Source organism: Zonotrichia leucophrys, chromosome 4 (genome assembly GCF_028769735.1).
Source record: "Zonotrichia leucophrys gambelii isolate GWCS_2022_RI chromosome 4, RI_Zleu_2.0, whole genome shotgun sequence".
In the NCBI taxonomy this organism is placed as follows: domain Eukaryota; kingdom Metazoa; phylum Chordata; class Aves; order Passeriformes; family Passerellidae; genus Zonotrichia; species Zonotrichia leucophrys.
The window spans coordinates 8762456-8788057 of NC_088173.1; the positions used below are offsets into that span (position 1 = coordinate 8762456).

At 41.9% G+C, this 25602-nt stretch overlaps 1 protein-coding gene across 1 annotated transcript in view; it reads left to right on the top strand.

The window, feature by feature from the left end:
• The window catches only part of KIT (KIT proto-oncogene, receptor tyrosine kinase), a 55370-nt gene that overhangs the window by 10663 nt on the left and 19105 nt on the right, over positions 1-25602 (top strand). The window contains exons 2-7 of the mRNA XM_064710403.1: positions 7794-8030; positions 11601-11879; positions 14307-14443; positions 17130-17289; positions 20121-20310; positions 20985-21100. Coding sequence (XP_064566473.1) covers positions 7794-8030; positions 11601-11879; positions 14307-14443; positions 17130-17289; positions 20121-20310; positions 20985-21100 — 1119 coding nt within the window. The remainder of the gene's footprint in view (positions 1-7793; positions 8031-11600; positions 11880-14306; positions 14444-17129; positions 17290-20120; positions 20311-20984; positions 21101-25602) is intronic.

Sequence of the window (25602 nt, forward strand, 5' to 3'; positions counted from 1 at the left end):
CTTACTTGTTCTGTTCTCATGCCCGGACATGAGGTGTGTTGTGGGGCAGTTCCATGTAGGTGCAAGCCCAGACTATGGAGCTGAAAGGTTACCATGGGGCCTCAGTACAAAGGGGGGTGCCTCACAGCCTCTGTAGTTCCTCATGCTCATGCCTCCACAGATGATAAAGACAACCTTTGTTCTAACCTCCTGCCACTTCCTCTCTTGGGTTTGCCATGGGTGGGAATCAGCTGGCTGGTTCCACACTTGTTCTTTGTGTGGGAGATGTTCATTTCTCCTTGATGCTGTTTGCAGATGGAGTCAGCTTGGCTGTGCCTTTGAGTGCTGTGCTGGTGAGCTCCCGCTCTCCACAGTGCCCTTCCTCTGCCCCCTTCCCTTTGGGGGTGAGGGGGCAAGCAGGGCTGGCTGGGAATACAGGGGTTGCCCTCATGCAGCTGGGTAAAAGTCAAAGCCCTCATTAATCCCCTACACTGGTGTACTGCTCAGTAATATATAGCTTCCAAGAATCCCGAACTTCAGAGTGGGCACAAGCTCGTGAGCTCTTTGTTTCTGCTTGGAAAACACGACATTGAAGAGTCTGTTGGTCAGCAGATAGCACCGACCTTGGAGATGGGTTAGGAACAAACTGCTTAGTTCTGCAGGGAAGCCTAATCAGCCTAGACTTAAGTATGTGTCCAGTGACAGATAATTTTTCAGTCTCTGAAAAGCAGTTGGGGCAGAGGAGACAGTCAGCAAGGATTTGTGTTGTTCAGATATGCTGAGAGTCCGTAACACTTGCAGGGACAATCAATCATGTGTTGGGTATTTTTTGGTCCATGTCTTTGAGGAGGATTCTAGTGTGAGTGTTGGTATGGATGGTTTCTTTTGCTAGCCACCTTTATCCCCAGAGCCTGGCTGGAACAGGATCTGATGTAGCTTTCAGATCAAATAATTTAAAACTGACATTTGCCATTGCTAAACTTTTCATCTAGCATAAGGGAGAGTGTCTGTTTAGTGAAATGGAACAAAACAAGTAAGCATATGATACCATCTCTCCTTTGAAAAATCTGGGAGATTTTATACATCAGAGTATTTTATACATCAGAGTAAATTCAAGTTGTTTCAGTGCAATTAACATGAAAGTTTGACACTTTATATTTTTCCTTGGGGCATGAAATGGCAAGACAAAGAAAATGTAATTGAAAGGATCTTACATTCATGTCCATCACAGCATATGTCAACTGTCATAGTGGCTTTAACAAATACGGAACAGAGTTGGAAAGGTGATATTCCTCAATTAGACCTGTGTGTAAATACTCTAGAGAGGATTGAGCAGGCTTCTGGCTAGGACCTCTGCACTTGTGTTGGTTTTGCTTCTGCTCTTCTTTCAGACCTACAGGGGACTTGTGTGTCTGAAAACACGTTCATTTTATCCAGCAGTGCTGGGTATGCTGAAAGAGGATATTACTTCCCTGCAAGCCATGTGTTGCTGATATCCCTGGACCATTGCATCTACAGCAGTGCCACTACTTTAACTGATAAAGCATATCTCTTATTTCTGCTCTCTTATGTTGTTGTAGATGAAAAACCACGGTGAGTGAGGTCTGTGTGATAGCCCTTGAAATGAAGCCAGTGCCCAGAATGTAGAGGCACTGAAAAAAAATAGCCTCTCCAATAGTATCCAATCCTCACAATCTTACACAAAAGTTGTGGACATTTTGTCTCTTGAAGTTTAGCTCCTCTGTGCATTTGTGATAGAAAAACGTTAACTGCTTTAGAAATCATGGTCAGGATCAGGTCACGGTCAGGTCACTGTTTTCGTTGTGCAGTGTTTGTACAGCTCAAATGATGATGACTGGGAAGGTTATGGACAACTGCAGGGGGAAAAGGCAGAAGCTCAGAAGAGCCTGCCCTGCCCTTTCAGTGTGTCCCAGCCCTTGGGGAGGCAGGGTGAGGGATTTGCCCTTGCTGGGCAGCAATGAACCTGTTGGCAGGGCACTGTCAGTGCCATGGGCCGGGCAGAGAGGCTGGTACTGGGTGTGGGCAGGTTGTGACTGCACTGGGAAGCTGCACTGTGCCTCTGCCCAGGGAGATGTTCCACACAACTTGAAAATGGAAGGACGTGGGATAAGACACAAGATTTTTTGTTTTATTTTTCTTTGGAAGCAATCTGTTGTGCTATAGAGCTGCCACAAACTTCTTGTTCCTTTTAATGTTTAGATAAGAGTTGAAAGAGGAAGTGGCCACAGAGAGACTAACCTGTTGCCCTAAGGTTGTGCAGGAAATGTGTGGCAGAGCTGGGAATAAAATCCGCAGTATTTGACTCTTTGTCTTAGTCCATGGCAGTCCCACATCCTTTGTTTGCTTGGCAGCTGGAGATGGTTTCCAGTTGCTTGTGAGCTTGATGTGGACTTGCACCTGATGTGCTCTTCCATGCTACACCAGTGTTGTGCTGAGGCTGAAAAGCTCCAACATAAACTGTATTTTTTCCCCAGGATGGTTCACTCCTTAGCCAGAGCATTTGTTGTTTGCACATCCCTTAATTGTTACAGGAACATTCTGCTGTCCTTAATCATATCCCTGAAATTTGACCTGCATTTCCTATCAGTATTATCTAGAGCTGTTTGATTTTCTAATTCCTCCAGCTTGGTTTTCCAGATGTTCCTTCTGCATGCAGAATTCACAACTGCTGTACTCCTCCTCTTTCCTCCCTCTCCCTTCATTTTAATATATTTATATATTCTTTTTTTTTAGTTACACAGCCCTATTCTCAAGTGATTGTTTCCAGCATAGTAATTTTTAACCCAAGTTTTTTATATTACAAAGAAAAGTTAGGGTTGTTGAAGTGAAGCTCTTCAGCTGTAGGACTCAAATTTAGTACATCCAAAATGGAACTTGGGTTGTCCAACTCTGAGCTTATTAGTTTATTTTAGTTTTTTTTAAACTGTGACTTATTTGCCCTTATTAGTGTATTTTACTTAGCATATAGTAACTATATCCTCTGGTTGCCCTTGAGGACAACTCTAGAGGGTCATCCAGAATGCCAGTGTGGTACTCTGGCTATGCAGCATGTGGTGAATGTTGAATGTGTCACAGGCGGATCCACCGTCTGTGATCAACAGTGGGATCATCTGCACCACTTGAGACCACAGGACCCATGTGGGCAGAAGACAGGTTTCCTCTCTTCTTGTGCTGAGTTGTTCCTGTAGTCAGGTGGGCCTCACTGGGATGGGGACACTCAGCTGAATAGTGATGTAGTACTCCACCTCCTTTTCAAAGGTGTGAAGAGATGGAGAGAGGGTGGGGGCATGCCTAGGTGTGGGGCAGGTAAAAAGTAAGGATGCATACCCACACCTGGAAAACTTCCTGCATCCCATTGCCCAGAAAGTTTACAGTCCTGCTAGTGACTGGTAAAGCCAGGATCCCATGTGGCATCATGAACACAGAGCTCTGGGAGGAGACAGCAGACACTGTATCCCATGGGGTTTGGCACTTGGAGATCCCTACTACCTCTAGCATTATACTGCCAACAGGACTGATTCCTGAATTATGGGTCTTGGTGTCGTGGCTGTGATTACATGGTTGATGTTGCTGGAGTCCCCAGGAGTGACAGGGGGCCTGGAAAGAGCCCCATCACTCGAGTGCCATACAAATGGAGCAGTTGCAGACATGAGTCTGAGAAAAGATGAGCAGAGAGCAGATGGACACATGCTGTGGGGATTAGTGCACTGGATTACAAGTTGTTAGTTAAACTCTCAGATTTCTGTCACTTAATTATTCCTCCAAAAAGAAGACACAAAGTCATTCTCATCTTTATAAACACCATTTAAATTCTCTTTTTAAAGACAGATGATATTTTGGTGCATAATACGAAGCAAATCTAATAGTCATTCTGTTTACAACTGGCTGTCCCTACACTGTCATAGTTTTTTTGAAGAGACATTATTTTCAGAAGGCAAGAGAAAAACTCTTTACACTCTGGGAATCCTTTGCACAAGGTATCATTGAATTTCTAAGTTTTGCTGAGAATTCACAGACTGCACAAAAGGAACCATAGCAAAATAATCTTGAAATATGAGTGATACTTCACCATATTGTGCTAGTTCCCTCAATGTTTTTCTCCAGCTCTGCTACATAATGTATTTCTTGTGCCTCTGGACAGGTCAGGCTCTGCTGTTTTGTTTACTACCTTTAAAAACTTACCAGTAACTTGCTAGATAGTCCTGCTAGTAAGTGTTGCAAAGACTTGAACTCCTAACCAGAATGGATAGGATGAGGGCTAGGGGAAAGAGTAGATAAGAGTCATAAATGTTCCATAAGGATATGAAATTATGTTTTTCTGATCTTTTTGGCAATTATTTTTGTGGTATACTTTTTTATCTGTTCAGTCATGTGAGTTTATATAGGGGATTAGTAGAAATCATGGAAAATTTCTGGTGGTGCTGGAAAAACAGGCACTGGTGCACTTGTCTATTGGGTTTAGCATTCGTAAATCTTCATTGGAGGGAGATGGGGAGAAAACAAGGGCTTCCTCCAAAACCCAGACCAAAAAGTAATTAGTCTCTGCAGGTGGTCTGGCTATCCTTTGCTTCCTATTCTATGGTGGATTTGTCAGGAAGAGGAGCAGTTACCTGACCTGGTCTTAATCCAGCATATACCTTAAGAACAACTAAAGCTGTGAGATGAGTGAATTAAGTCTGGAGTGTATAACCTCATCCCAAGTAATTATCTGATTGTTTTTCCTGAACGTCTGTTGTTATCTGTGTGGGTAGGGAAATTCAGCCTCTGAATGGAGCTGCAGACTGTGTTTTTGCTGCAAGTGGAGTTGGGTTTTTAGAAATGTCGCCCTGGCTCGGACATGGCTGTTACATGTCTAGTCCAGCTGTGCAAAGCCGTGCTGTGCATCAGAGGCACATGGCCATGAGTATTTGTAGGACTATTGAGCCTGCCTTCATGAGGGGAAGGGTTTGTTACTGCAGAACCTGTCAGCATTTACACACAACACAGTGATGTGTGTGGTTTGATAAATCCATCCTCAGGTCGCAGATCAATTATGACACTAATATTTATACTCCTACCTCTACTGGGTCCTTTTTTCCTCTGCAAACCTGTTGGTGATACCCTATACTTGACCTTCCCACGGCCTGTGCCCTAGGGTTGGGTGCTTAGGTGGGTTTGGGAAGCAGGACAAGCCTGATGTCTGTCCGTCAGACTTCACAGGCCGGTGTTGTCTGGGCAGTTTGGAGCCCACACTTACCCCGTGTGTCATTGCTGGGCTGGGGAGATACCCAGGAGGGAAGAGGAGGGAGCCGTTCAGCCAGCCAGGCATTTGGCATTTCCTCAGGGGCCAGTAAATGAGTTTGTTCTCCGTGTAGCTCTGGACACTTGGAATGAAGCCCCTCCTGCTGCAGCTGAGGCTGCTGCCGAAAGAGGGGGAGCACAGCTCGGGCCAGCGGGCTGCTGTGCTCATCCCACTGCCTGTGCCTGCCAGGGCTGGGGGCTGAGGCCAGGCCCAGAGCACATCCCCTTGGGCTGGTGAGAGAGGCTGCCCTGTGCTGGGATGAGGGCACACACACGCTGGTGTTTGCTCCATGGCAGGGCCTGTGTGACCTGCCCAGGACTGTGCTCCTCAAGACACTGGGCACTGAGGCCCATCCCAGGCCAGCACCTCCCTGGCAGGGCCCAAGCTGAGACCTTGCTGGCTGCAGGCATGGAGTGATGACACTGAAGGTTGTCCATATCTTCTGCTTTCTCAGTGCTCCCTGACTGGTCTGTTAAGCTAGTGCTGGGATAGCTACGCCACACCACACTTCTGCTGTTTTATGCAGCTCATGTGACTTGTCACTTGAACTGCCCTGTGGTCTGTGGGCACCGAACAGAGTAGTCGTCAAAGAGGTCCCCATGAAGGGCCTGTATGGTTGTTCAGGAGCCCTTCTCAGAGGTCTTTGCCCTCTGTCTTCTCACATGCCAGAAGTTCCTGGCTCTGAACCGAGGGGTTTGAAAATCAGAGGTCTTCTTGCCTTAACCCTGCTGTTAGGCATCTCTTTGCCCAGAGTAAAGAATTTTTCCAGCTTTCCTGTTTACCATTCCACTGCTGGCTGGGACTTATTCTTTTGAGATCTTGGACTTTCATTCTTCTTGTTTGAGCTACTGTACCACAGCTCAGACACACACCTGCACTTTGAGGTAGCAGATCTGAAATTAAAAGTTGATTTTTCTGCCTTTTCTGGCAATTTTTATTCTAGGATGGTTGTTTATGCATTCAGTCATGGAAGCATATATGCAGGATTAGTAGACCTCATGTGGAAAATTGCTTGGTGACACTGGAACAATGAGTGCCAATAGAGTTTAACACTGATAAATTCTAATTCCAAGGAGGGCTCCTTTCGGACTGGAAACAAACAAAGTAATTAGTCTCTGCAGGTGGTCTGTCCAGCCTTTGCTTCCTACTCTGTGGTGGATTTGTCAGGAAGAGGAGCAGTTACCTGACCTGGTCTTAATCCAGCATATACCTTAAGAGCGACTAAAGCTGTGAGATGAGTGAATTAAGTCTGGAGTGTATAACCTCATCCCAAGTAATTATCCGATTGTTTTTCCTGAACGTCTGTTGTTATCTGTGTGGGTAGGGAAATTCAGCCTCTGAATGGAGCTGCAGAGTGTGTTTTTGCATGCAAGTAACATTTTCACTGGCATGACTCTGCTACTACACACGGATGTTGTGCAGTCTTGTACAACTGTGTGGCATGAGCAAACAGCGCAGTTATTGTAAGCTAAGCATTACTCATAGCAATGAAGAGCTGCTCCAAAAGGGGAAGGGATTGTTACTGAAAGATCACCTCAATACTTGCCTATGTTCTTCTGATATTCAAGTAGGTCCAAAACAGTGAGAATTTATCTGGATTTTTGACTAAGAACTCAATTTTTGTAGGCGCACTAAGACTTTCAAATCATGGGTATGCCATCTCAGCAACCCCCTGATTGGCTTGCCCCAACAGTAGAGCTAAGGAAGCCTAAATGTCCATCTTTCTCTGTGTAGACAGTTGGGGAGTGGTTGGGAACAGTGAACTGGGGCTGCTAATTTTACAGAGGTTTATTTTGTGAGAACATTTACAACATTGTGTTAGGGTGTGTTCAGTGAAAAAGAAGCTAAATAGTCAATTAGAGCACCTTTGGTGACTGGGAGATTGGTGCCTCAGTGAAACTAATTTGGTAGCATTGGGATGGAAGCTTGAAGAATAATTTGCATGGGGTTTTTTATGTAAGAAATGTTGAATTGGCACTTCAGGTAAAGAAACAAGCAAGTATGGAAAACGTTCTGATGCCTTCATTAAACTGGACACTTCTAATTCAAGAGTATGAGTGGAGCATCTGAATATATGAGAGAGCAGTTATAAAAAGATAACTGTTGAGCAAGGAAACTAGTTCTTGGCAACATACTGAGTAAATGACAAAGAATGATTAAAAGTGCTGCCATGTAGGATCAGACTCATATGTTCTTGAATTTAATTTTTAAATAGCTTGGGTCTGTTCCCATTCAAAAGCCAAAACATTGCAGAAAGTGGTGCATCTGAAACTTTAGTTTCCAAAGGTTTTTTAGAGGCCAGTTTTAGAGGCTTTATTTTCTCTGTGTGCGAAAGGCCTTACTAGCCAAAAGGTGTCTGTAGAATTGCACACTTCAGCTTAGTATTTTTAGGAAATAAATACCAAAAATATTAGTTTCACATATACAGCTATAAATAATAATTTTGCTGCAGGAAAAAAAAAGAGAGTGTTGTATTGACAGACATTCTATTTTGTGCCTTTTTTTTTTCCAGGTGGTGCACTGTCAGATGTGGAGTCTTTTGTAGTGAATAAAGGGGAGGAATTAAGGCTGACGTGCAACGAGGAGGGACCTGTGACTTGGAATTTCCAGAGCTCGGACCCTTCAGCAAAAGCAAAGAGTTCCAGCGAGAAGGAGTGGTACACCAAAAATGCAACAGTCAGAGACATAGGCACATACACGTGTAGAAGCAAAGGGAGTATTGTCTCCTCTTACTATGTTTTTGTTAAAGGTAAATATCAATGAAGGCATTATTTTTGCTTCCCACCCCTCCCCTTCCCCCCCTGCCCCCCTTCCACAATAAATCTTGGAAGACGGACTGAATTTGAAGTACAGTGGGAGAACACAGTCTGGTAGAATAAATCTTCCTCCCTGTCCAGTAGGAAGAAACCTCATTCTCTGCTTTGCTTGCAATGGCCTTTGTCAGCAGCACAAAGTTCTGGATGAGTTCCTCTTTACATCCCCATTTGTGGTAAAGTTTATCCAAGCTCCCTTTCTAGATAAGTGACCTGATTCTGTAGCATGAGTCAGTTTTATCATGAAGAAGCAAGAAATACATAAAAATTTCTTTTTAATTCTATGCCATCCATCAGTATGGAGTCATGTAAAATTTGGTCCCAGGATTTTAATTTACTGAGGCAGTCAGCCTAAAGGATTTGTTCTTTTGAGACTGTGCTCCCAGGCCTAAGCCAGCAGACACTGATGATTCCTCTGCATTCAGCCTCTGATGTACCTTATGACTGACCAGAAATGTCTCAGACAGGGAAAAAAGTGCTTCTGCTCTGACACATTTCTCAATCCTTTATTGCTCTTCTTTGTGCAGTGTTTTCTTCAGATTTCTTCTCTGCTGATATATGTCTATATCAGCTGCCCCCGAGCTCACAGTTTACCATGCCTGGCACTTTCCCAGAAAAATGGTTGTTTTGCTTCTCCTTCACATAGCTCTGGTGGTCTTCCTAACCTGTTGATGGAAAAGAGTCCTACGGCATCATTCTTGAAGACAGCATTCCTTGACCAGCAGGGGTTGTCTCAAAGAGCCCCCTCTGAACCCTACTAGTCCTTTGAGAATTACTGCAAGGTTGTCTCCAAGACAGGGAGATACCAGCACAGGAAAGCACAGCACAGCAAAGGTTATTTTCATGACAGAAGATGTCTGGCATAGCAGCCACACAATTTAGAGTGCACCTTTAACTGCTCCTGAGTTCTCCAAATAGCCATGCAGCTACCATGGATAAGTTTTCTTAACTTTCTGTTTTTCTCTGAGACTGTGACTAAAGGAAATCTGACATGTGGTAAACAATCTTCACTTTACCTACCCTGATTTTTTTCCTGAAGGTTATGGTAATTATCTCAGACAGCTATGATCGTAGAGATGTTTTTGCCTTCCGTTGCATGAGTGACTCCTTCATGACTCCTTCACCTCAGGATTGCAGGCAGCTCTCCTGAGCATGCTGGCCAAAGCATCAGTGAAATTGTTGGCCCTCATGCAACACGTTATTATCTTTTTTCTCAGTTTTGTGCAAAAGGTGCAACCTTAACTTTGACAAGTTCCTTGCAGTAAAATAAGTATGTTTGCGAGGTTGACCATCATTTTGCATCAGGCATGGTTTAATGACTTACCTCACCTGAAAGATACTGCCATATGCTCTGCTGCTTGTGAGGTTGCCACAAACACCTCATTATACTTTTCTGCTTGTAAAGTGGAGTGAAGAGAGAACAAGACCAAGAACCTCGATCCTACATAGTGACACCTAAAATGGTGGCATCTGTTGATATCTTATGTTCTTCTGAACATACTAAATCCAAATTTCTTCTGTTTCTGTGACCAAGACTGACACAGTGTTGAGAGACTGTGGATGTGGACCTGCTCTCCTTTCTCTTTTGGCAGAAAGTACCTTTGTTGTATCTAAAAAGCATATTTTTTCCTGATCCAAGCAAGCCTAGTTCAAACTCCTGCACAAGAGAGAAAAATTTCTTGGTTTTGATCTCAAGTTTTTTCAGATGGAAGCACTGATAAGCTCTGTCATATCTTGTGTTGGAAACTGTGTTCTGCAGTATGCCCAGAAGGCAAGTGCAACCCAAGATGTCCATGGGGTAGAAGGCCATGAAAGGAAGAACATGACCATGAGCAGCCTTGTTTGTCTGGATACTCTGTAGGAAGTCCTTTCATGTCTTTTCACTCTGCTGTTCCCTTCCAGATGGGGATTGAAGATGCAAGGGGAGCACCTCAGCAATTCTGCTTGCTCCAGTGAAGGCCTTGCCTGCAATTTCAGTTGTTAGTGAAACAGGTCTTTGCTCCCGCTGTTTTCAAAAATGTCTTTCATTTTTTGGTAGTTGCTGGGAGCCATACTTTCTGCCTAATGAAGATATCTTGGTTCTGTCCATATTGGAGAAAGGGGGACTGAGTAGAAAGCAATCAGCCTGTTAGCAATTATGTCTGTTAGCAGGGACATTTAGATGAGCACTTTTAATCCATCTTCTTGCTGCTCAGAAGTGACAGCTAGTCATAGCATTTCTTTTAAGATCACTGTGTGCAAATGCCACATTTTGGTTCTGCTCAGAAATTATTTAGTTTTTTTTAAATTTCTTAGTAGTCTCCATCCTCTAATTGTAGACTGATGCTTCAAAACCTGTAGTTTTTGGGGGCTTCTTGGGTGGTTATATCAAATTCAGCTAAAGCTACACCCTCATGCTAGGCTAGAAACCAGCCAGTAACTTCTCTGTTTGATGATGAATAACGCCTGATGTAGTGAATTGCTTCCATAAACCTCCCAGGCTTCATTTTCAGTCTGGTACTTCTTGTCTTAAACCAAATGCACATTGTCCATCATCTTAAACAAATTCTCTCAGTCTTCCTTGGTAAGCCATGGTTTGTTGATCTATAATCATTCAAGTTGTAAGTATGTTTGCAAAACAGAAAGAAAACTTTTCTCTCTGTTTTTGGTTTTCAAATTCATTCTGCTCTGTAGAGAGGGCAGATGGAATCTCAAATAAACTTTTACAGAGTGTTTGTCATCACATATTCCTTTATTTGTGTGTTTGCCAGCTTCTTAGCGTTTCAAGGTCGTGACATATCATGGGCTTCAACTTTGGTTGTAAAAGTGTTTAAAGTACTATATGTTTGTGTGTTGTGGTTGGCTGAGATGAAATGCTATAGGAAAATTACCTTGTGAAAGATTGCATGATTATTTTTCAATCAGATGTGCTGTTTGTATGCCCAGTTTTTCTTCTAAGGAGGCTAAAAATAATCTCTGCTTTCAGGGAGCAGAGAGAAAGAGAGAAGTTGTTTGCTGCTTCCTCTGGTAGCAATGTGTGTTAATTTAGATTATGTATTTTACAGAAGTGAAAACCATAATTTAGGTGCTTTTCAACTTCCATTTGCTCATAAATTTCTTTCAAATCCTTCTGTGGGCATAAAACCTTACAGCCCTGCCACTAGCTAAAAGCAAATTATTTCTAGTGGTCTGTGAAAATCTGTTTACTGTTGTGGGGATATTTTGGACCTAAACAAGGCAAAAAATGCCCTTCATCTCCAAATAAAAAAGCAGTAAGATTATTTTTAGTTCACATGATTCTTTAGTGTATCTGGTATGGAATGCTACTGCACGTCTTGCAGTATGCTGCTCTTGCATGCTGCTCTTTTAGGAGAAAATTTTATGTCTCTTGGTAAACATGAATTAGGCAATACTCAGTTTTACTGGCTGAAAGTAAAACTTTCTTTGACAAGTGCCCAGTTGTAGAGTTAGGGTAATCAGAAGTTCCCATGCCAGCTTGTCTGACAGATCTTTGTGTTTCTTTACAGATCCAAATGTGCTCTTCCTTGTTGATTCTCTGGTCTATGGAAAAGAAGACAGTGACATCCTGCTAGTGTGTCCACTAACAGATCCAAATGTTACAAATTTCACACTGAAAAGGTGTGATGGCAAACGTCTCCCCAAAAATATGACGTTCATTCCCAATCCCCAGAAAGGCATCGTTATAAAGAATGTGCAGAGGTCATTCAAGGGCTGCTACCAGTGCTTGGCCAAGCACAATGGAGTTGAGAAGATATCAGAGATGATTTTTTTGAATGTGAGACCAGGTAACACAGGATTTTTGCCTTCTTGTAGAGAACCTGATTCCCAGGAGGTGTAGAGAAGGGCTGTGAAGCCCCACTGCTGTCCAAAGCAAAGTGGGGAGCTCAGAAAAGTTGTTTTGGGCAAGTTGTGTCAGGGCACAGATTGATCTCATGACAGCTGTGCCTGGAAGGTTTAGCCATGATGAGCTTTGTTTTCTGTTCCTGGCAATTTCCAGGCATTTTTTAATCATTATAAGAAACTTGGATTATGCTGTTGGATTATGCTGTTAAGTTCTGCGGGCAAACCAGCACCCTGAGGTTTGTACAGGTTTGCACAGGCAAAATTATTTCAGTGTGTGACTACTGTGTCTGTTGCCCACAAGTGACAGTAGCGGGAACTGATTGATGGCATTGAAGAGCGATTTGGTGGATAGGCAGAGCTTATGGAAGGAGAAGGTCTTTGTCTTCATGATATTGAGTGAAGATGGTCACAACAGCAGCCGTGTACACAGATGATGATGGGGTATGCATTGTGGCTGAGCTGCTACAGGCAGCACTATGCTTGGCAAACCTGTTGGTGATACCCTACACTTGACCTTCCCACAGCCTAGAGTGCCATAGGGTTGGGTGCTTAGGTGGGTTTGGGAAGCAGGACAAACCTGATGTCTGTCCGTCAGACTTCACAGGCCGGTGTTGTCTGGGCAGTTTGGAGCCCACACTTACCCTGTGTGTCATTGCTGGGCTGGGGAGATACCCAGGAGGGAAGGGGAGGGAGCAGTTCAGCCAGCCAGGCATTTGGCATTTCCTCAGGGGCCAGTGAATGAGTTTGTTATCCGTGTAGCTCTGGACACTTGGAATGAAGCCCCTCCTGCTGCAGCTGAGGCTGCTGCCGAAAGAGGGGGAGCACAGCTCGGGCCAGCGGGCTGCTGTGGTGTTTGCTCCATGGCAGGGCCTGTGTGACCTGCCCATTCTGTTTGGAGGTGGGGCAAGAGTTTGAGGAGTGAGGGCCATCTCAAGCGTGGAGTTTGCAGCGGCAAGTTTAAGTCCTTTTTTTCTGATTATTTGGAAATTCAGCATTGTCACTCTCAGTGTTGTAGTTACTGTACTGTAGAGTTTGGTCCTTACTGAGTTCACCAAGTAAAACTCCCACTTTCTCCTTGGCTCAACTTTTAAATGCATTGGAGATGCTTTGATGGGTAGTGTTTTTGTAGTTATAACCATGGCACTCAGACCCTGAAGAGGCATCCAGGAAACAGGGAGCTCTGCAGGAGTACTCAGACACACAGCAGCTATGATAGCACAGGGAGTGTTTATGTACAGCCCTTCTCAAAACAATGAGGGGCTTTATAGACTTAGGGCTTTGTTTTTGGATGTCCAGAGATGTTCTGGCAGATGAGAACACAGAATGCCTTCTGCACTGGCATCCTTCTGTCACTTGGGTACTGCCGAATGCTGAGGGGGGTTTTTGTGTGAGCCTTTATATCTAAAGAGGGCAAACATGTTTCTTTGTTCTCTTCTGTAGCTTCTTACAGCAACATGAGGAAAACATTATTGTTAAAGTACAAATGGCTGAGAAGCATGGGGTTTTCCTAAGTTTTGTACAGTTTACCTGAGATAACTACAAAAGTTATGTCAGAGGCAGAAAGAGAGTCTGGAAGACCTTGTTTAATACATGCTACAGTCTGATACATTCACAGGCTGTCTTCCTGTGTAAAAGCCCTAGAGCAAAGTTAACTGGAGTATAATAAAAGAGAAAGATTTGAAGAAAGGATAAATAAAATAGAAAAACAAGCCACAAAAGGAACACAGGAACAGTTGAAGAGCTTTTCAGAATCAGGAGACACATAGTCCTTAGATTCACCTGACTGTTGACAAAAGACATCCTGAAATAGAGCAGGGTACAGCTACCCCACATCTGCATGTCACCACCTGCTTCTTGGGTGACTGGGAGCCACCCCTGTAAGCAGAGGTTGTGGTGCTTTCAGGCAAAAATGTGCAGAATTCCTTGGGCTGTACCTCTCCTTCTTAGGCTGTCCATCAGGGACCTGTCAGACAGTACTTTCTGTAATGTTTTGTAATTAAAATCTGTAGTTAGTGCTGGGCTGCTGTTCTTCAGTGACTGATCCTTACTGTGTTTTCAGTTCCAGAGTGCTACTTTTTAATCATTGTCACAAAATTAGTCATCTCATTGATGGTTCAACATCATTCAGGTTTCTTCATGCAAGTTGCTATGCTCTAACAAGTATTATCTAACTTTTAAGTGTAATTTGAAGCAAAGTTGAAGCAGAAATTTGCTTGTTGTAAAGGAACAACTGTGTATTATGTTTAAAATTTTGAATCCATCTCAGAGCCTTGATTTTATTGGAAAGTTAATTAACGACTGTTGATTTTTATCCCCCCCGGAAAAGCTGAGACTAATGAAGAGTAATAAACTTCTGAATTGTTTTCCAGTTCACAAAACTCTTCCTGTCGTCACCTTATCAAAAAGCTATGAGCTTCTCAAAGAAGGGGAAGATTTTGAAGTTACATGCATAATCACGGATGTGGATAGCAGTGTACAATCTAGTTGGATTCCTCTCAAAAGTGGGGTAAGTTCCTTTAACTCATATATCATGTGTGCCTGAGCTCAGTACACAGACTCTCTGTAGGCATTCACGTGCTTGTCTTGGGTACCTGATGCTGTGTTGATTTGGATTTGTTGCATTTACAAAGATTCAGTATCCCACAGACTGGTGAGAAGGTAGCAACTCCTGTGCCCTTGAGGATGGCTGGGAGGAAAAGCATCTGCATGGGTTTCTCTTCCCAAAAAGAAATTAAAGTTAGGCATTTCAATGTGAAGTTCAGGTGACCTCTGTTGGGCTTCCTAAATACGGAAGCGTGGAGTGCCTACACATCACATTGCAATCAATGGGAGCTGCAAATATCAACACATGGACTGCAAATTACATATTCTAGTTGTTATCATTAACAGTGAAATACCTGCTAATTAGCATGGGGTTGTGCGTGACAGGAATAGTAGTAGGCATTCATAGGAATGATTAATTCATTTAAATTACATGGTGTGCCTCACTAACTGGAAAAGCTCTGAAAAATGAACCAGTGAACTGGCTTCTGTCTGCCAGTGATAGATGAAGTTACTGACTGGCATCACCAAGTTAAATTATTGAGAGGCTCAGTGCTCCAGGAGTTTGATACTGGCAGTGCAACTATCTGCAGAAAAGGGGCAGAGAGATCCCCTTCCCTGGTAAGCCAGTGTACTGCCAGCTGTGCCTTTGAAATGAGCAGCAGGCATTGGGTTGTTCTTGAGAATGCTTCTTGATCTTCTGGGTATACCTTGAAATTTAAATTAATTAAAAGCCCTTGTGAAGACTTTTAGTAACTCATACCATATACTTTCCCATGCTAATTGACTGATCTTTTACTGCTAATGTTAGTGCCCAGAATACATAATTCTCAGCCCATGTATATGGAAGAGTCCTGTGGTATTTGGGTAAGTCACATCTCCTTGGGCACATAACAAACAGGAGTCCTGTTCCCTGGGGCTGGGCATGCTGTGCTTGGCAAGTGCACCAGCTCTGGCAAAGCTGTTCCTGCTAAGTGCTCACTGCTCCACAATCCCACCCCACAGCTCTGAATGTTGAGAAGGTCTGAGTGACATGAAGGTGGCTTGATGCAGATGCAGATCTGCTTTTGTTCCTGTGCAGGAGCTTCATCTGAGAATTCATTTCTTCTCTCATTCCCCTCCCTTTCCTGTGTTACAGATTGATGAAATTGAGGCCTTCCCTTCATTTTTTGTACTCTATAACTTTTTATTTAATGTGTAAAAGCCACAAGGAAAGTATTTTCTCAATAAGTTTGACTTTTCTGTCCTTTCTAGTATATAGTAGGAGCTGCTGTCTTTGAAATACTGACTATCAAATTAAATTTTGTATTGAAAGAGAATGCAAAAATCTCATCTTTAAGTAGATTCAGAATTACATTTTGTCCTGAATGGATGAGAGAAAAAAAAACCAAAATGTTTTTACATGTATGACTGAAGTTATCACCACTTTGGAAAATTAGGAGACTGACTATTAGCAAGCACATCCATACTGAATATACTTTTCTTGTGATTTTTATAAGTCAGGAGGAATCAAAATTGCATTGAGAAGCTTTAATTTGTCTAGAAGCTCTTCGAACATCCAAGAATTGCAATAATTCAATTAGAAAATCATAACAAGTCCAGGTCTGCATTTGGTTTAATCAGTGTAAATTTTATCAGTCTTTCCAACCATACCAAAAGTTCTCACAGAGACTAAAGTCAGCATCTCAAAGCATTTATTTTTTCTGTGCACATGTATAGAATCATGACATATTTAAGAGAATGGAGTTTCCAGTTTCCTTTAAGATTAATAAATTGATATTGCTGTGGACCAAGAATCAGAGTGGGTACCAGTGGGAGGATGCTGTGTATAACCTGCTGCCAGCAGGGCTCTCTGCAGCATGCCTGCAATCAGGAGATGCTGTGGCCTTGGAACATAGAGCACCATGGTTAAAATGAACCCCAAGATGTTAAATTCTTTCTTGTCATTCGCTGGGAAGCATTGCAACCATTAGAGAGTTGCTGAACTTCAGGCACCATTTGAAGGGTGAACCACACTTCTGAGATGCAATGACTTCATACAAGAGCTTCAGCTTCTGAGCATTAGGAAAGTCAGGACCCAGTGGTCATTTTGCATCAAGCCCTACAGTTAGAAGTACTCTTTGTGCAAATAAAACTTTCAGTTGGTTACTCGCCCTCCCACCAATACTCACCTTAGTGTTGGAAATGTGGCCAGAATGAGCTGGATCTGACCTGGGGCCCACCAGCCTTGTCATCAGGTAATGGGAACGTTTGAAGAAGCTAGAGGTCTAGTTCTTTTTGTCTTGGGTTGGTCTCCTCCATTTGGCTCTCTTGGGGCAGGTGAGCGTAGTCCCAAATTCATCCCACCCCCACTCCATGTCCCTCTACATTCTTGCCTTAGAAGGGAGCTTGAGAAGAAAAGAAAAAAAAAAAAAAAAGAAAGAGGGGAGGGGATAGGACTTAGGAGAGGACATTATCTCCTAAAGGCAGCTGATCACACACTTGTTTTGCATGGAGAGATTCTAGTGACAGGTTTGTCGTGCTGGCTTACTATTCCAGTTTAAAGTTATGAATATTAATATGGCAAAGTTATAATTACTTCTATTTTTAATTTATCTAGGAAAGATGATGCATACACAGTGTTTTAGATGTTAATTGTTTTTTACTGACAGGGTATTACAACCAAAAGCAGAAATTTGCGTGATTATGGATACGAAAGGAAATTAACATTGAACATCCGTTCAGTGGGAGTTAATGATTCTGGAGAATTCACATGCCAAGCACAAAACTCTTTTGGAAAAACGAATGCCACAGTAACCTTGAAGGCTCTAGGTAAATACTTCTTGTAAAAATCTTAACATTTCTAAGAGCAGGAGATGAAAAGTGAGAACACTGGGGAGTCTTTCTTTCCTTCTCTGTCCTTTTCCCCAAACCTCAGCAAGTTAAGTGGGTTTTCTGTAAAGGTTATTGCTGACTGGTAAAATATGGGATGGCTCAGGAAGTTGTGGTGTGTATGACTGCTTTAATTTTCATAACCCTTTGCTAGTTTTTGGAAAGTGATACTAGAAAAACCACCCAACAGTGTTTCTGTCCCTCTGATTTGTCTCATCCTTCCTGGTTTAATCTAAAATTTAAACCAATTTTAACAAAGCAACTAATGTACCTGCTCCTGGTACTGTCCCTGTGCCCAAGTAATTTGGCAGTACAAGTGTGAAGCACATCTTCAATACCTGCCTTCCAAGCATGGGGAATCTCACTGACAGAGTGTCAGTGCGTTTTATGTAGAAACTGTAGTTCTACCTCTATTTAAAATAATGCTGTGAGAAACATCGTGGTGCACAAAGACAGCATGAAATTGTTCCGGAGGTCACCCCCTTGTTAAACCCACTATCCATCACTTCTACATGTTTTGGATCATGTCCCTAAACAGTGAGCAAATTCCCTTCCTCCTCTTGTTTAATAACAGATGTGTATGGAGTCTGCTATATATTAACTTGGGCGACACACAGTGCCTTTTGAATTTTAAAGCTGCTGAAACCTGCTCATTTGATAAATTGAGTACAATTAAGGACATATTGGTATAGTTAATAAGATCATTCTGGTCTGTGTAGTTGCTACAACTGTTTCAGTTCCATTCAAGGGTGTAGTAACTAAGGGAAATGTAGCTCTGGATTCTTTTTTTCCTTTTCAAATCCATTTTTCCTTTGCACAGACACGCACTCCAGCCACACTGCTTGTTTTGCTTTCCTTGGTAACGTAAAGAAAACAGAAGTGTTTGACCTGTGTGGGTCAGATCTTCAGCAAGCAGGCAAAGGTTTGAGTGCCCTTAACCTTGCTGTGCCAGTTGAGGGGGTAGTGCTCACAATGAAAGGGATGTTTTCCTCATTTTTCTACAGGAGAGACTACATTCATATGTAAAAGAGTGAAACAGTGTGAAGTATGAAAGAAAATCTTCTCCCCAAGGGGATCAATGTGAAAGCTTTTATTATAAGAGGAGGGAAGTTCTTCACTACAGAAATTCTTAGTACTACTACATATGCAAATGTAGCTTTAAAAAAGATTGACTTAGGAAAGTCTGGGGTTTAAAATAAAGCATGGCATTATAAAAAGTAGGAAATAAAATTTTTGTTTAGTAAAATACAAAGTTTGTATTTAATAAAAAATGCCAGAGAAAAGGTGGAATCTTTCCTTCTTGAGATAGTTTTCTCTTTCCACCCTCTCAAATTTGACTTAAATAAGCTCCAACTTTTGGATACCTTTCACCATTTATTGTCAAACTGACTATATTTACCTGAACTGTGCCAGCTCCCAGGGTCCTGGGAAGTGGTGTATAGTGTGTAAACAGAGAGAGATCTGGGATTGCAGTATTTGCTAAATCACTGTGGCATTAACATTAGCCAAAAATTTACAAGAAATAATACGTACTTTTTGTAAAATTTCTAATTGCTTTTTCTGTTGGGTAATTTATCTAATTGTATAAGGTACTAGAACTGCATTACAGGGACTGATAACATTATAATAAAATTTTATTTGATGGGAGTTGGGTCTGATTTTGAATATAGCTTGCATAGGGAATCCTGTGTTTATACAGAAAACTGAAAAAAGCACTGCAAAGAAACTGCAAACCTTCAGTTTCCAGATTTGAAATATTTTTCTCTTTTCTAATGATGGAGACCATTTTAGAGCATCCCTGCCTGCTGTGAATTTACTTCATCCTTTCCTCTTCAAAGCATCTGTCAAGCGCTCTGGCAGATCCATATGCTTTCACCAAGCCCCACTGGCTCTGGCTTTCCCAAGCTCGGGTGCCCAGCTGGCCACAGCAGTTTGATTACTAGAAAGTGGGAAGAAGCAGAGCTCTGAGATTGACTTTAGGTCTAAATTCAAGCTCTCAGTAAATGTGTTTCCTTGTAATTGCAATCTGCCTGTCAAACTGATGATTCCCTTATGAATTTCTGTAATAGGACTAAAAACTTGTCTTTTTAAAGTGAATCCTCAATCTGATGAGTTTATTAATGAAATTAAAACCACTACAGCAAGGATGTTGTTAGACATGATATTTTGGAACGGAACTGCGCAGTGATAAATGGTATCTGCCAAATGAAAGATTAAGACCCAGCAGCAGATGTACAGAAATTCCTTAGTTTAAGATGATTGGTATCCAGGCCTGTGGACTTAGCACATTTTTCTCTAATTACAGCTTTTAATAGCTTCATTTGTAATGTTGTTCTTAATTACACTTGACAAAGAATCCTCTAATACTCTAGTGTGCTGTAATAAATGATTTTAGCTTGCTTTTTTCATAATGTTTCTTTCACACCAGACAGTTAGCAAGTCAAATTTTTGGAAAAATAGAAGTACCTGAGTAGAATCAAACACATGCTCGCATTTTTCCAAATGCATATAGAAGATATTTGTCACCAGAAGATGGAATTATTGGTACTAAGGCACTCAAGGCTGCTTTAAGTTATGTGCCTCATGCTATGTATAGCTAGTAAAGTTGGTTTTGTCAGGTGAGGGTTTAAGTACTGATTTGCAAATAAGGTCTCCTGTTTCACACTTGGATGTTTGATCACCAATCTTGAAGTCATCTGAGTGTGGTTAAAGTACTCACAAACTTCTACATGGCCCTGAAGTTGTTTTTCTTCTCCTCTTATGACCATCAGCTAAAGGATTTGTCCGCTTGTTTGCAACAATGAATACCACAATAGATATAAATGCAGGACAAAATGGAAACTTAACAGTTGAATATGAGGCATATCCAAAACCAAAGGAAGAAGTCTGGATGTACATGAACGAAACATTACAGAATTCCTCAGACCATGATGTCAAGTTCAAGACTGTGGGCAATAACAGGTAATATGCTTGGCTGTAGTGTAGATTTCACTCTGAAACAGCAGACTAGAGTCTGCTCTGGAAAGAGGAAAGTGGGGATGGTGAGAAAACTGTGACAATAAAAGATGTAGTACGTGTAGCTTGCCACGGTAACTGGTGCAGTCTGCCGACCTACATTTGGAGCAGCACCGAGCTAACCGCACCATCTGAGGACCAGCTTGCTGTTTACTCACAACTCACCTACATTCCTGTCCAATAAGCAAAAAAGAGAATTAAGGTTGATTGTGTGCAGAAACATCTTCACTGCCACAGCAGACCCCAGTACTCTGGAAAAAAGCTTATGTTTTTATTTCTGCTGTGCACTGTTCTCTCCTGATCCCTTGTCTTAAAAATCCAGTGAAGCACCTAGAGCATGTGGCCTAGGTTGTGAATCTGAGTTCCTTCCTCAGTGAGAAGAGGAGCAGGTGATGATGCATGCATGGTCTGAGCCCGAGGCTCAGCTGCCATGCAGGCACACATCTGGGTGTTAGAAGTGCCAAAAAATCTGGATGTTGGAAGTTCAATGGCAATCATAATGTAAGACAAGAGTGTTTGCATGTATGTCTGCAGAAAATTCCCTCCCTATTTTCCATGCAGCAGTTGCCTGTTCAGAGCAAGTTGTGTGTGTTAGTAATGCTTAAGTTTTTTCTTTGCAGTTACACAAGTGAACTTCACCTTACACGCTTAAAAGGAACAGAAGGAGGCATTTACACATTTTTTGTGTCCAACTCTGATGCCAGCTCCTCTGTAACATTTAATGTCTATGTGAAAAGTAAGTAAAGTGAACAGTCTGAAATATTTCATTATCATAGTCATTGTATTTTATACAACATAATGTATGCACAAGATGTCACAGTGTGGTTCAGCATATGAGAGGCTTTCTGAAGTGAAGCACATGCTGGAAAACTAAATGTCAAGATATAAAAGTGCAGAGTACTCACACAAATCCACCTACTATCCAGCATGACCTTATATTCTAGCGAATGTATTCCAGAGATTACCAGAGAGCAGCTAGGTTGTTTATACAGAAGAAAAACCTGTAGCACCTGGAAACGTGATCTCAAAAATAAGTATGTATCATAGACCTTTTATAATTTGAGGTGGAGCAGGATACACAGGGATTATAATTTGCATTTTTGGCAACCAAGCTAAGCTTTTAATTGTTCTTAATTTGTTTGAGTTGGATGCAGAGTTTGAAAGCTTGTCAGGAGAATTACTCACATTTATATGCCTTTTGGCATCTAAGTACTTCTGTATAATAGTATAAATCACCATTGTTTTAGAGAAATCTGCATAGCTTTACAAATGTGTTTGTTGTCATCTTTGGGACATGCTTGTTAAGACAGAGCACTGGCCTCAGTTCCAAATAGCATTCTTCAAGACAAAAGCTAAACTTCAAAATTAATTCAATGAAACCTTCAGAAAACCCTGTGTTTAGCAGAGCCCTCCTCAAAGAACATTTCATGCGCTCAGCTGACAAATATTGGCTGCTGCTAAAGGCCAGGCTTAAGGAAAATTAAACCAAGAGGGACTTAGAGCCCAGCAGGAGGAACCGTATCGAAAGTAAGTGGATGTGCTTCAAATGCAGTTTTGTGTTGCTGCTATGCTTAGGCAGCAATGTGTCCTTTTCCAAGCACAGTTTTATGTAGAGGATTGTCAAGCCTTCCACAAATGCATCAAGGCCTTGCTTTTAATTTCTGAATTCTTCTCATTTATCATTGAAGATCAGCATTTGTAGCGTCTCTATTAGCAGTGACATAGTTTGGATTTAGAAATGTCACTTGGGCTCCTTTCAGAACATGGTATTTCTTCCTTCATCTATGAATGTTGACACTTACATTGTGCCTTCTATTTCCTAGCTCTGATTTCTGAGATAAGGCCACTGGTGATCTCAGATCTCCTTTGTCTCATGAGTGAGCGTGGGTCACAGTCATGAGGGATACCTCTAGTGTGTCAAAGATTAATGGAGCAAAATGTTGAGCCAGAAGTTTTAATTTCTCTGAAGGAGTGGGAGAAATTGCAGGTTGATATAATCTGGGCACAAGAACTAAAAAACCACTATTTCACAGTTTTGGCATCATCAGGTGTCAGTTCTCAATGCAGATCTCCATGTTGCTGCTTTTGAGGCATGTGCTGCTTAATAAAAGCTGAAAATCCCTGTGGATTATGGTTAGGAAACCAGACCAGGAAGAGAGAATAGAGAAGTGGAATGGACAAGGCAAGAAGGAGCACAGACACTTTTGTTCTTCTAAATGGTTTGTCCATACAACTGGCAGCCTTCTAGTCTTTTTCTTTCTTCAACTACTGGTCTTGTCAGTAGCAAGATCAGTCTTGGGATGCTGTGGGGACTTGTAAGCAGTCTCATAGAGCCCACGCTGATGTGCACTGTGGCCCTGGGTGGATTGCAGCCATGGCTGAAGCAATTGGTTTACTTGACTCAGAAAGTTTCTTTTGGCATTTTGACTAAGCTCCTGTAAACATTTTTTCATTTTGAAAAAGAGAGATTAATAGATCGGTCTGTCTAGGGGTTGTTTTTAACAACAGCAATCCCTAGAAAAGGGGTTTTTGCTGGCTTGTAAAATGCTCATCATTTAGCTGTGAAATACACAAACTGCATGGCAATGTACCATATTATTTGACATATCAGAGTAACTGCCAAAGGTGAGTCATATGTGGGTGGGTCAGATCTGATCTAATGGTGTGTCCTCACCTGACATTGTTGTCAGGGATTTTGCATAAATTGCTTAGCTGTAGCTCGTGATGTTTACATGTCTGGCTTGGGCATGTAATCAGCAGAAAATAACCAAACAGGTAAAACAGGATTCATAATCAGGAGAATGTCTTCACGTAAACAAATACCAATGCTGAAGCATTTGCTAAAAGACATGACAAACCCAGTGCAGAAGTACTTGGCTTGGATTTAAACATATTTACCAATTGCATATGCCAATCTGAAACAATACTAAATTGCTTTTAAAATTGTGTAGTAATTCATAATAAATGTATAGAGGTAAGCAGCTCTAAAATTAGGAGCCAAAAAGAAAATTACAGCTTGACAAGCAGCATACTGTACTCAGTTACAATTAAGAAAGCGTGAAATCTCCAGAGTGGCAAGGTATTGTGTATCTAGCAATTAGCAGAGGGATCTTCCAACTAGTAACTGAATTTAGTGAAAAATAATATCTCAGCTTAATTATAGTCAACAAAACATTATCTATGCAGTTAGAGCTCCTGCTGCAAAGAGAAAACTGGTCATGGTGTTATAGATCCCATGAAGCCAAGCTCAGTTGTTTTCCTGTCATTGGACTATGCAGTGAACCATGAGGAATCACCATGATATTGTAAAAAGATTTGTTACAATCCAGAAAAATGTAGCTCCAGCTGGAAAAAGCTCTCTTTTTGTCTGGGATGACTGACAATACCTATTAAGTGGTACTTTGTAGACATTTACTTCATTAACAATGAAGGAAGGGAAACTGGCAATAGAAAGCAATTAGGTGCAGAATTCCATTATACAGAACATTGAATTAAAATAGAAGTGACCTCTTATAAGTCGTCTTTGATATATTCAGAATCAACATTAATAGAAGTTGAAAAGCAATTAATAAACTTAGTGAAATTAGAAGTTTAAGACATTTAATGCCTGATTACAGAAGCCAATATGTATATATGCTGAGCAATATAATAAAATGTTAAATATTTAGGGGGTTAAAGTCAGAAGAGTTAGCAACATCTAGTCATTAGGAGTCTGATAGCAGGAGGGGTAATTAGGCAGTGCAAGTCATAAAATCTAGCACAGTAAAATCCCTTTTAAAAAGAAGATGCGTGGTGACAGCGTGGCATGCATCTGTTTGCAAAAGCCAGGCCCTCTTTGCTCCAGCATCCCCTGAAGTACCTACAGTGGTGGTTGAGGGAGGTGCTCTGGCTGCCCGAAGGGGCTGCAGGTGCTGAGATGCATGGCCTGAGCTGGCAAAGGAGCAGCCAGTGGTGGTTGCCGTTGCAGCTGTCTCAGCCCCCTTGGGTACTGCTGTGGGGGCTCTTTGCTGCCTCAAGTGAAATGCATCCCTTAATATCTCTGAGCCAGAGGGGCTTGGGAGCCCTCAGTGCTGGTGGGAGAGGCTGATCGTGCTAATTGCCACATCAAAGTGCTTCACTGGGCACATGACAGGCAGAGCTCCTAGGTCAGCACTTCTCAGAGGCTGCTGCAGCTCAGCTTCCCGTGGCAGCAAGGCTGGACCGCTCTGCCTGGGCTGCACAGCCTCTCATCTCCTCCCTCTTGCGGGGTGAGTCCATGCGGGCTCATGGCCACGTAGACAGGCTTTTATTGTGCTAGGTTTTTACAGTGGAAAGAGCCTAACTACTATGGGCATTTTTGTTTCCCTCATTCAGCTTCAGATTGGAGACCAACTCTGGCACTGTACTTTTTCCATGGCTTAATGCACAGATGCCTCTTATATTTGACTTCTCAGTGCTCTCATTTCTTGGGTTACACTGTGCTATGATGTTGCCTAAAACACAGCATGTAACTAAACAAATAGCACATGGGTTGTAGTTTAGCTAACTTCAATTTCACAATCCAGCCATTTTGATTGGAATTTCAGAAATGTGAACTACATGTGTTCTGTGAGCACTGAGGCTGGGTGAGATGCTGTGTGCTCTCAGAAAGTTCTTCACCAAATGAGTAATGCTGAAAATCAGTCTCAACATTTTGCAACAATGTTTGGTTCTTGGTGTTTTGTATAAAACACAACATGCGGATTTAGAAATGAAAGAACATTCAGTTCTTGTTACATGAGTCACGAGGAGGTGGTGTGTGATTGAGAATATACGTGTGCTTTGTTGACTCCAATTTAATCAGAGAGTAGAATATTCATTAAAAACTAACGCTGTGCAGTCTTCGTACATGGGTTTCATCTGAAATAAATCTGTTTTCCCATTGCAGCCTATACAGCTTCACTACTTTCTAGAATTAGGAGTTCATCTTACATTTCTGTAAAGCCATATTAACTGATAATGGGCTCTTAACTTGTATTTGTCAGGTGAGCAGAATCATTGCAATGTAATCTTTCATAGTTTCTTTCATTGACTTCTGTTTGGGTGATTTTGCAAGGAAGCTAAGGTTGTTAAGGGAAGTAAGGTTTCAGTTCCTTCAGAAAAAAAAAAATCTTGCTGTGTTGGTGGTACTCTTGGCTGAAGCCTATGACACTGGACTAATGACTCTGAAGTCCACGTGACTGCAGGTGTCTCCTTGAAACAGGGACTTCTAAACCAACT